Raw genomic sequence first — 12,217 nt, forward strand, 5'->3', positions numbered from 1 at the left:
GAACCAGCTGCTCCAGCTGAAGGTGAATGATCACATGTAAATGACATGCCAGCCAGGAGATCAGGACTTAAATGGATGTGGTTACTTATTAGTTGTAAACACTGTTGAATAAATCTAAATAAACTCTACTTACTTATACAGCATATTCCTAATGTTGGTTGGATGCTGCCAACTTTAAAATAAAACTGAAGTCAAGCGGGGTAAATGTTTTAATGCCTCTGTAGATATAATTAGCATGTGTAATATGTATATACAAATATACATAATATATGTAATTATAGGTATTGGTGTTTGAGAGAGCTGTCTAGCCAGATGGAAAGAGTAACTATTGAAAACACTGCACCTCTGCCTGCTAGAAAGGGGAGGATGCTTATACTCACTGGAATAAGAAATTGGTAGTTCCTGTTCAGGAAAGGGAGCTATTGTCCCACATTCCCATTCTGCTGAGTGGATTTAACAGCCAGCTTCTGTCTTGTCCATCCACTTAAAGAAGGATTGGGGCTGAAAGTGTCCAACATCCAAGGGCAAAGCACTGTGTATAAACTGCAGCTGCTGCAGTGTGTTCAGAGTTTTCTGTAGGTCCTTTTTGGCACCCAGCAAAGGTACAACTTAGGAGATGAGGTGGCTTTGGTCCCTTGGAGCACCTCTGAGGTGCTCAGCACCTGTCTGGGTACATGTCTGCCCCACATGGCCGTTGTGCAGGGACCTGAAGTGTCCCTGAGCTTTAGTGCCGCTGTGCCAAACACCAGCTCAAGAGACAAGCTCAGGCAGGTCCCCACACTGCCATTAACACTCAGAGACCCTGCCCATGGCATGTTTATTAGGGATCAGTTAGCTGCTCTCAACAGCCTGGACACAGAAATTCAGCCATCTGCAGCAACCTCTCCTTTTCCACCCCAGTGAGGGCATGGAGGAGAGGGAAGGGCCTGGGCTGACAGGATTCCAATGAGAAATTCAGCCCCTGCAAGGTCCTCAAGCACAGCTCAAAATGCTCATGTTGGGGGCTGCATTTCCCCTGTAGTTCAGGGATTACTTGGCTCTCACTGCATGAAGCTGAGGGCTCAACAACTTGCTCCTCTGCAGCTCTCTCTGGCATGGCTAAGTGCTCAGCCTTTCTGTAAAAGCCAGGCCATTAAGTTAAGCAGCTCACTTGAGCGGATGTTTGAACTTTCTGTACCTTTGGGAGGAGAGGGATGAGAGCTGTGCCTGGGAGGTCAGAGAGCAGCCAGCAGCTGACATGCCAAAGGTCACAGCCAGCACCAGCTGGCAATGTCAGCCAGGGCTGGGAGCGGTCAGGACCATGCCCAGGAACACGTCACCACCCCAGAGAATTTCACTTGCTCCTTATAGAGTTCAACCACTCACTATCCTGATAACCCAGGGCACAAGTTTTGTTTTTACAAATAACATTTGCAAATTAAAAATTTGCAAAAGCTCCAGCAGAGTCCAGAGACACGCAGTTGTATTGAGTTACCACTGCAAATGTGAAAGGAAACGCACCTGGAATTCAGGATGTGGGAGCAGGTGAGACAGAAGGGTGCGGGGACCTTTGGCACCAGGGCTCTTCCACTGGGTCTCCTGTGACTTCTGCCCCACCCTTCAGAACCACTGAGAACTCTCTGGCCTGTGGGTAAGGTTGATAGAGAGAAAATGCTGAACAAATGGATATTATTCTGCTTAGTGGAGTGAGTTAACAAGTTCAAAAAAACTTCAACATTCTTAGCTGGTTGCAAAAGGATGGAGGGGAGAGGAGGAGCCTTGCCTCCCTGACAAAGCCTGCTCCATTGCTGGATTTTGAAATGAATCAATATAGAAAATGAGTCCGGCAGCCAGATGTCTGCTTTCATCTCTCTGCACTGGAACTGGAATAAAGCCACAAAATCTCCACCAAAAATACCTTCTTTGAAAGCGCTTTGTCGGTGGCTTTGCGACTGCGGGGAGGGAACAAAGGCAGCAAACGCGAGGGTCTGATGCCACCTAAAGGCCGCTTGAATTCTCAACCTCCCAGAGGCTCTGCTTGACTTTGGAACTCTCAGCCACAATTTCAGAGTGTGAACTCTTGTTCAACCTCCAGTTCCCGTCATCAGGCTTTGTTTAGTTTGCGTTTAAGTTGATCAAACTTGACTGAAGCTGTCCATGCTGTGTGCTGCTCCACGTGAAAACTGCATGTACTGCTGGCACATGTAAAAAGTACAGCTGTCACACCCCAACACTTCCAAAGGACAAGGCTGTACAAAAATACAAGTTTTTTTCATATTGTAATCTGTCAATCTTTTCTCTTGGAAACTTAAATTATTTCTAGCTTTGCAATTGAGATTAGAAACTGTGGCGAAGGGCTGAGCAATGTTTATATTGAGGATGGGCTTTCTACTGTTCCCCCAGGAGTCTGTGCAAGTTTGGCCCAGCTGCAAGTCTCTGGCAGAGCAGTTCCTGCAGGCTGTGGGACAGGCAGCAAGCCAGAAGTGCCCACCCTCACTGGATGCTGTCCTGGTGCTCCCAGTGTGCTGCTGCGCCCATGGCAATGCCCACGGCCAGGCTGGCCCCGCTCCAGCTGCCCACACACACACACACAGCTAGGCAGCTCCTGGCCACGGCCTTCCAGAGCCCTGCACCTCTGGGAACACCCTGGGTCTTTGAAAGGACAAACACCAACCCACACAGCAGCCCCATGGGTGAGGGATGTGCTTCCCTGCCAGCGCGCAGAAAGGAAGGGAGAGAACATCGGTGCTCACGTCAGAAGTTTCCATCAGACCCACGTGCACAGCATGGGACACTGGGCCCTTTCTCACTGCCCTTGGATACACCACAGCATATCCTGTTTTGAGAAGTTTCCATGGGCTCAAATAGTGAAAACTCAACAGTTTTGCAAACTAGATATGCAGAAAAGAGAAAATCATCAACTACCTGCCCCAGAGATGACAGCAATTTCTGCCATGTGCTCAACAGTGTGTAATGGTCTCAACTGGCAAGGCAGGAAAATATGAGTCAAAATGGTCTATTAGAGCCCTAACCATGACATTATTCTGTCTCCTTGTGCCATCTAAAGCCTGACACAGCTCATTCTGCAGATTCTGCAAAATCTGCTTTGCCATGTAACACTTATCTCCAGAACAGCTGGAAGTCTGTGAAAGACAACAACAGGCCATCACCTGGATGTACAGCTTTATCAATCCTTTTTAATGTTCTTGCTTGGTAGCTTGCATGCAATTCCTCACAGTAAACACTGCTTCTCTCTATTGCTCTCTCTTGGGTTAAGCAGTCTAATGACAATAATTATTTCCTATCATATTAATGATCCATTTTGAAGCTTATCTGTCCAAGGGCTCCTACTTCCCAAAACTTAAGTTTTAATGTTTATTATGCCTTATTATAATGTTTATTATACAAACAGGCATCCTTTATTTCTACTTTATTTCCATGCTGTGGCTTGCAGAATCTCAGATCCTTCAAGTAACACTGTGAAGGAGTAAGATTTAAGTGAAAATGAAGGGTCTGATGTGGTTTGTAGACTCATGGGAATAAAAAGAACCTGAAGAAGTAAATTATGTATGCCCTTGGCCTTACAGTGGACACTCCTCTGGGTGGATACAGTGTTTACTTACACATTAGTGCAGCACTAAAAAGATTGTAGATGGTTCTGCAGACAAATTATAGTCAGAAAAATACTAAAATCTTGGTCAAGATTTATTTAAAATGCTAAACCAAAATTATTCTACGACATAGGGACCAAGTTCATCAAACTGTCACCAGACTCAGAGGACTGAATTTTGCCTTTCTTGTAAACAGAAACAAAAGGCTGATTTGTGGAAGAACAAGGAAAATAAACATTGTGCAGTCCTTAAAGACATTTCACAGAGTTGATACAGCTACAAAAACAAAACACCGCAACTCCTGCAGCTTCACAGGCTCCAACATACACCATATGTTGGCAGGGCGTGACACAGATACCTTCAAATAACTTTGCATTAAGCTTTTTCTATAAGGAAACCTTTGTTTTACTAATAATTAAAAAGGGCAATTTCTTTGAGCTATTTTCTTGCTCTGTACTTACTCAGCACTAAAACCACCCCAGCCCCTCATGTCACCTGTGATGCCATGGTACTGCAGAGCAGGAGGCAGCCCAGGATGGGCAAGAACTGACCCCCCTGGGCTCAGAACAACTGCCTGGCAGTGCCCTGCTTTTTACCAAGGGCCTGTCCTCTTTCCAGCACCTGTGACAGAGACAAAAGCTGTTCAACACAAGATCAGGTCATTTTCTTGCAGAGTTCTCAGGATAAGCACAAGCAAGAAGTCCTCTCCAGAATACATTCTTGAGAAGCAACGTGCAAAATCAAAGCATCTTCTCTAAAAGCAAGAGATGTAAGTGCATAAACAAAAGGCTGCTATATGAAATCCATCTATTTAAAATACTGTTTATTTGTGATTTAACATTAATTAGCATTACATCTATGAGCAATTTCAGATAACATTTATATATTTTCCACAGGACACAAGAGTTGGCTGGCTCATTCTTTATGCCAAAGCAAGTAAATAGAGGCATTAGCAAAAGGTGCAAATAGTTCACGGTTGCATTTTAAAAAATATTTATGCACATTGCATTCATTTAGATATATTTTTAAAAAAGTTATGAAAAGCGTAGTTCACAGGTTACTGTTTCTACATATGTTGTAATACAACACAAATAATGTAGAACATAAAAAAACAAAGTAAGCAACTGAAAGTTTCCACTATGATTAAAAACACTGATTCCAGTATTTAGTGACAGCTAGAAAATTGTTTCCAGGATCCATTCCAACATTGCATTATCACACTTACACGGTCAAAGCTAACCAGCCCCCAAACATGCTATAATCAACATTTTTGCATGCCAAACCACTCTCCAGCCATATTTAACAATTATATATTGTATAATATTTCAACCGGTAATTTGGGAATCACATGGATCTTAAAAGATGTACTTCCTATTGGATGACTGATTTACAGACATTTGACACAGCGAAGAAACCCCTATGTTAATCTCTATGTTTAGTTTGTATTTACAATACAGTAAAAGTACTAAAATGACAACACAAGTAAAAATGAGTAAGTGGCAGTACCACCCTTACCCATGGCACTAGGCGCTGATTTGCTCTGGGTTCATCCAAAGGACAACACAGATTCACGAGACCCTTTTACAACTTGAATGAAACTGAAGAAAAAAACCCAAAGTGTTGCACTCTGCATGAATCCATACAAATTATTTAAAACATCTAATATGGAAATGTCACTCTGCTGATTTAATAAAAATATCCCGCAATCCGTATCATATATTTAAAAAAAATAATCACCGAACTTTTACTTTCTTTGTCTCCTCCTATTTCCCTACTATTTCACTTTCCCTTTTAACATTTTTGTTTCCTTCATTTGGTTATGTTAAGAGATTATTTTTCTTCATTCATTAGCAATACCATGAGAGAGAAAAAGAACAACCCACAAATAATTTTTAAACATGAATCCAGTTCAATTTTATATGCTTTTATCCTTTGATTTTGAAGTCCCTGGATTCCTGAATTATATTTAAGTATACTCTAAACCAAGCATTCTTAAATACACTCTAACTATTAAATGCTTGGTTCACATGCTTATAATACCTTTATACTGAATGGTATACAAACATTTGAACATATAAAATCTTCTTTTTGTTTTGTCAGTTAAACTAAATTATCAATGTTAAGTGTATAAAATCCCCCTTCTTGAAAAATAAGGGTTTCCCCCGCCCCAACTGATAGAATAAAAAAGAAGTCTTCAAAAATTATATTTCACTAAAATGAAATATTTGGCAAAAAAGTTATTGAATAATGGAAATCTTTAGACATTTTGTATAATTCCAAATAAACTTTCTCTTACACAGTTTTTCCCCTGGTATTATGTGCCAGTGTATATTATTTCTATATGAGCTAATCTTAAAAAAGATGTAAAGGTGTGCTGTTAATACGTACCCACTCAAATAGGGGTACAGAAACATAAAATATATGGTCAAAAACCACAATACAAAAATGTATGATCTGGTTTCCAAATGAGACAGCAGTTTTAAAAAGTCATATGATCACTCAACAGCAACTTTAATAAAGACTTTAACTGTACTGAAAATTTTCAGGTCTGCAAAATACTCTGAGCAGAACTGGCTGCTGCATACTGTGATGGCATTTGACCTTGCTATGATGGTAATTGAGCACCTGCCAGTGTAGTTCTACATGAAACTAATCAATGTTTCCAACCCTCATAGCAATTTTGGACACAGCTAAGTGAGAGATGAATTAATTTGCAATTAACATGAAAGGTTTTCTTGTGTCTCTTTGTTTGGTTTCTTTAAAGCAAAACCTCTTCCAGTTTCTACTTGTTTAGGTTAAAAGTCCAGTTTACTGCACACCCCTAACACTACGCTGTTAATGGTCAACTTAAAGGTTTAAAATGTGCAATGTCTCCTCACCACAGAACTGCACTTATGCTTCCACCTTCTCCTTCTTTTTACTCTTTTTCAGGAAGGATGGGGTGCGGAATTTCTTCTTTTTCTTTGAAGGGGATTTGGAAGGTGACCCTTCAGGGGACAGAGCCTCTTCTATCTTTTCAGAGCCTTTAATGGTAATCTCCACACTCTCCACAGTACTCAACTGACTGACCCTCCTGGTGAGATCCTCTTCCACGTCATGTGCATCTTCCTTCCCGTTCACCACCACAACTGGCATCTCCACAGATATTAGGTTGGCATTCTGGGTGTAGAAATCCTCATGATTTTCTGAAAGAGCAAATGATTCTGCAATTATTTATGTACACTTTCATGCAAAAAAACCCAGTGTTGAGACACAGCCTGAGAGTCTGGACTGTGATCCAAAGAATGAAACCCAAAGTGCTTAGATGTGGTTTTTTCCCCTTTATCCACAATCTTAGTTGCTGTAAGCAGACAACACAGTCAAAATGTCATTAAGGGAAAATGGGCTGAAAAATTTAACCTTATCTCTGCCAGGTGCATACACAGCTCAAGCTGTATAGAGTATGTACAAATACAGTCTACACAGCATACACAGCCTCAAGCACAGTGAGAATTACATGTTCCTGCAAGAGACTGATTTATGAAAACACAGCCAATCCATATAGAAGGTATTGGAGAACGTGCCTTTTAAAACGCCTACTCAGACTTCTAGAAAAGTCTTAGGCAAAGTTTTTTTTACTAAAAAAAACATTTTTAGTAAAATCAAATATAATATCTGTTTGCTCCACCTGGTTAATATCTAAGTTTCAGCACGCCCTGAGTTGTTTTCTGTTTATGAGAATATTGTATTAGAAAAAATTGGGAAAAAATAGTTTTCTGGACAGAATACCACCCAAACTTTTCAAAAGAGGGCTCCTTTTGACTCAGTTGACTTCATGCAAGTGTAAAAGTGCAGCAGAAGAGTCGAGGACTTGGGTTATTGGAGCCCTTGGCATCAAACAGAAATTGCATGGAATACCTTCTAATCTTTCTGGGACATTTTGCGGGGATTGAGTTTGTGACTGAATTTGTGACACAGATGAACCGTCATCTGAGAATAATTCCTGTTCAGCATCTGCAGGACAAGATGTGAGTTAGTAGCCAAGCAAAAGTGAAAATCAAGCAAGAGTGTCAGTGTTAATGCTACAAGATTTACAGGTCTGCTACAGCTTTGTGTTGCTCATGCTGACAACAACACAAAATTACAATAAACAACTGAAACTCTGAAGAATTATTGATTTGTTTTATCTGATAAAAATTGGTATATATTAGTTCCTTATTAGAAAGCATTAAAAAAGGTGGCAGGACTGCATTCCAAGCCCCATGGTTTTATCTTGTCACAGTCTGCTGGTACAGTAAGCAATTACACTATGTCCTGAGTGTGACAAAGTTGTTTTATTACACAGTATTAGTGAAGAAGAATTCACAGTAAGTGCTATTGTTAAAAATTAAAATCAACTCTGAATTAGTAATTCTCTATGGAACAGTAGTATTGGAAGAAGATATGAAAAGTGAAAGTAGATGAGACTTGCACACTGAGAGAACAGAAGTAAAATTAGAGAAGCCAGGGCCAAACATCTCAGTAAACTTTTGCTCAGTTGGGCACAGACTTGGATACTTGATCTAACTTTGGTATCAGCTCTGAGGAGGAGCTGGATTAAGATGACCTTTGTGGACTCTTCCACCTTAAGTTATTCTATGATTCTGACACAAAAATTCATTATGGTTAATTGTGCTTTAGTCAACCCCATTTCTCTGCAAACCTTTAATGCTTTAATTTCAGCACTAACTAAAATAAAAGAACGAACCACATTCAACAAAAGAATTCTACCACCTCAAGGAATGATTAGCCCTAAGCTAGTTGCCAGCAGTATATGCTAATAATTACCATGTACACATTTTTTACAATAGATATTTTCAGGCTTATTATTAAAATGTAAACCCCAGCAACTCAAACCACACTGCTGACCTTCCAAGCCCTGCTGCTTGCGCTCAATGGTTTTCTTGTACTCTTCCAGTTCCTTTTCGGTGAGGTGGCTGAACGGGTTGGGCGGTGCTGGCGGCGCGTGCTCATCATCAAACTGCACTGGCTGGGAAGAGAAAGCCACAGAATTTAACAGTTAAAAAATATGAAGCAACAAGCAAAAGTTCAGGTATTTTTTTTTTTGGCCAAAGTTTGATGACAAAGTTTTGGCAGGGAATACAGAATTAAAACACAGATGTACTAACTGTTGGGTAGCTGGAAACTCTAGAATTCCGATTCACCACAGTATTTTGGATAATCTTACTAGGGATATCTATAGTGTTTGGAATATATTCTATTCAAGAAAAGATTAATATGGCCAGGTAAGAAAGTGGAAACCCTCTCTCCCAATAAGAAGCCTGTTTCTAATGAACGCTGCCTTTCACATTGTCACATCCCACCTTTTTAACTCAGCTACTTCTTGGACTCAATTGTTATCTTTAGCATCACTTCCACAGACTAGTGAAGGCTATTTTTGGCCCTATGCATTCCAAAGTTCTTCCTCTCTCACTTAAATGAGCTTAGACAAGGATCCTACTTCATTAACATTAATGGTGGCAAACTTAACACGCACATCTTAATTTGAAAGTAACTTTTTAAACCTTTAAAATGAAACATGAATAAGATGTATCACACCTCAACAACTGGAATTAAAATAATCAGTTCTAACAAAACATTCAGAACAAAAATGGCCCAAGCTGACATTTGAAAGACAGGCAGCCAAATAACCTGAACAGCTGTAAATTAGTTAATTATGTTGTACTCACTGAACTTGGCTTTTTATCCACTACAATCCCTGCGAGCAGCTGAGACTGAGGTCCTGCTGTCTTTAGGTCATATCGGTTTTGCTCCCTTATCTATAGAGAGAAAACAAACCAGGTTAGAAGAAGATATTTCTCTTTCACAAACCCTATGCCAATCAGCTTTGCAAAGCCACTAACACAGGCAGCAGTGGATGGCTGGAGAGTCAAGCTGTGTGCTGCTGCACCTAAAAATGAAGAACTCTTCTTCCACCTCTGAATACACAGCATATGTTGTTTGGCTCTTTCAGTACTCACAAATATTTACCCCAGTCCCAGTTCTTGCACTTCATGCAAGCCAACATTTAGAAATAAGCTCCCAGGAACAGCCCCTGAGCTGTCCTCTCCCCCTCATAAAGGATGCATGTTCAGCTACTGGAGGAAACTCTGTGGTCACAAAGGTTGGTAAAGTTTTTCCTTCTGTGAATAGTTGATTGTTTTCCCTAAACTAACAGCCCTAGCTTCTAATTGTCAGAGCTTAAGAGATTGACAGATAGATATAAATACCAATATAGATCATATTAAGAAAATCCTACAGCAGAGAATTAGTAATAAACTCTCTGTGAGCCAGTGACATGCATGAATTTAAAAATCATTGCCTTGGACTTGTCTTATTAATCTCTGGATGATTAGAGGGTGCCTTTCCAGTTCTGAGGAAGGGAGTGGCTCCTTCTAACTCCACTTCAGTCCCCAAGGACACTGATACAGTGCTTTCCAAGAAAGAAAAAGATATGCAATCCAATGAAAAGTGTCCTGAATATCTGTTAATATAGTTATGCTGAGGGTGGAGTATTTGGCCAGTCTGATAATCAGTGTCTTTCATGCTGGAAGGGAAAGGCAGAGAGATATTTCTGTTTACAGAGAGATCCAACAATAATCTCTCATTTTCTTTTTTTTTTTTACTGCCATTAGAAATTCCAGCTTAACAAGCACTAGGCAAATTAAAACAGAACAGAACAAGATTAGAGTCTGAGATTGAATCATGCTGCAGATGATGCACAGCAATTCTGCTGGTGTTGACACCTAATTATCTACTAAATAAAATGCTAAATAACAGGGACTACCATTCCCAATCTATCATTTCCAGAGTTAACACTCATCTTTCATCAGACTATTACACTCAAGATTTAAATATATAAATATTGCATATGTATCTACAGATTTTATGTATATCACACATTTAAATACATGTTTTTGGTGCCAAAAATCACATATCGTGTAAGAACCTTCTTAATAAAATCAAAACATTTGAAAATGTTATTTTACAGCTCTGCTGAATCATTACTTGAACACATAATTTTATTTGGAAATGTTACAATTTTCAGTTCATTTTACCTTATTTCTCTTTTCCAACACTTCACTTGGGTTTGTGTTTAGAGGAACAAATTGGTTTGGATCTTCAATTTTGATTGGCGTTCCTCCACTAGTCTTAGAGGAGTCATCAGCTTTCATCCACTTAAAAAGGGAAAAAAAAAAGACAGAAGCTAAAATACCCAGTATGGTAGAAAGGAACAATTCTCTATGTTGTTTTTCTGTTAAAGAAGAGATATCAAGAAAGGACTTTCTGACTTTATTTTCAATTCCACATGACACCTAAAAAAATAACCCCAATTCCTTTACAGGTTTGTGTGTTTGCCCAAGAGGATTTAAGTTGCCTTGAACATGACTACTTTTTGTAAATACTGACATATATTCCTGAAAAATCCAGTGTTAGCTGTGTATTAATGATGCTGTATTTAGAAAGGATCACACTTTCTAGTAACTGACATGTAGATCCAGAGCAACCAGCAACCAGCTTCCATCTCTGCTGACCACACATTGACTACAGTTTTTTTCCCTTCTCAGGCAGGGTTCTGAGGGTTTTTTTCCCCAGCTCAAGTTTAGAAACCTGCCAGCCTGCCAGCAGGAGGAGCTGATGCTTTTACAGTTGTACTGGGAGCAGCTGAGGAGCATTAACACGCTCTGCAGTCCCACGAGGGCCACCTCTCTGCAGGCAGGAAAAGAAGTGTAAGCATCTTGCTGAGCTGCAGGGGGGGGAAAATCTTCATCATCATTGAAAGCCTGTAGCACGAACAGACCTTTCAAAAGCTGTTTTCAGTAGGCTCACAAATAGAAAGAGGACAGCAAGAAATGAATTAGAGCTTGTGTCTCCCTCATAAGAAAGAAGAACAACCCACGGTTGACTTAAAGCCTATCTATATTTGGTGGATAACTAATAGCACAAGAAGAAGTGGTAGAAAAACTGTTTTCTACTTCAGGAATAAGAAGAGATGGTTAGAACTGTGAAAATAATCGTTAAATTTTATCATAAAGTGTTACTCTTGCAGTCAACCCCTCTCTCCTTAAAGAGAGGAGACCCTTAGCACCAATGTCATTAAGGCTCTGAAAAGCCTATTTTAATATGCTCAATAAACTTATTTGCTAATCCTAGTCAAGATTTCATCATATAAACCATGCATAACTTACTTTCAAGTAGGGTAAAACCAAAGAGACTGTCCAACACATCAACCTACCGTGATCTTAGTCCTGGGACTGGTTTCCCCATTCCAGGACTCCTCAGGCACATTCACTTTCAAGTATGTGTTCGGAGAGTTCAGCCATCTTGTCTTCTCTCTCTGTTGCCTCTGTGCAAGGAATTTCAGTGGGGAAAGTGGGACTGAATCATCTTCAAAGGAAAAGGCAGTCACAGTGGCTGGGATCTCAACATCACTCTTATGTCTGGGTTTTTCCCTGACTAATGGTTGCCTATAGGCATAGCCAGTTCTGTATCCCTGTGGAGGGGAAAAATAAGAAAAGAATGTTTAAAAAATTAAAGATTTTTATTATTAAGTAAAACGCACTACATATTTGTAAGATGGTGGGACAAAACTGAAGCTCAAAGCATTA

At 40.0% G+C, this 12,217-nt stretch overlaps 1 protein-coding gene across 3 annotated transcripts in view; it reads right to left on the reverse strand.

Annotated features, from left to right (window-relative positions):
• Nucleotides 1-4,396: 4,396 nt before the first annotated feature.
• ADD3 (adducin 3) overlaps nucleotides 4,397-12,217 on the reverse strand; it is a 91,978-nt gene continuing 84,157 nt past the window's right edge. For 2 of the 3 annotated variants that reach the window (XM_059477627.1, XM_059477628.1), the window contains 6 exons: nucleotides 11,845-12,102; nucleotides 10,667-10,786; nucleotides 9,299-9,388; nucleotides 8,478-8,598; nucleotides 7,488-7,583; nucleotides 4,397-6,775 (listed from right to left, as the gene is read on the reverse strand). In XM_059477627.1, the coding sequence (XP_059333610.1) occupies nucleotides 6,483-6,775; nucleotides 7,488-7,583; nucleotides 8,478-8,598; nucleotides 9,299-9,388; nucleotides 10,667-10,786; nucleotides 11,845-12,102 (978 nt within the window). In that variant the 3' untranslated portion in view covers nucleotides 4,397-6,482. The remainder of the gene's footprint in view (nucleotides 6,776-7,487; nucleotides 7,584-8,477; nucleotides 8,599-9,298; nucleotides 9,389-10,666; nucleotides 10,787-11,844; nucleotides 12,103-12,217) is intronic. The other variant, XM_059477629.1, reaches the window with a different exon arrangement.

The sequence above is a fragment of the Ammospiza nelsoni genome, chromosome 8 (genome assembly GCF_027579445.1).
Source record: "Ammospiza nelsoni isolate bAmmNel1 chromosome 8, bAmmNel1.pri, whole genome shotgun sequence".
NCBI lineage: Eukaryota > Metazoa > Chordata > Aves > Passeriformes > Passerellidae > Ammospiza > Ammospiza nelsoni.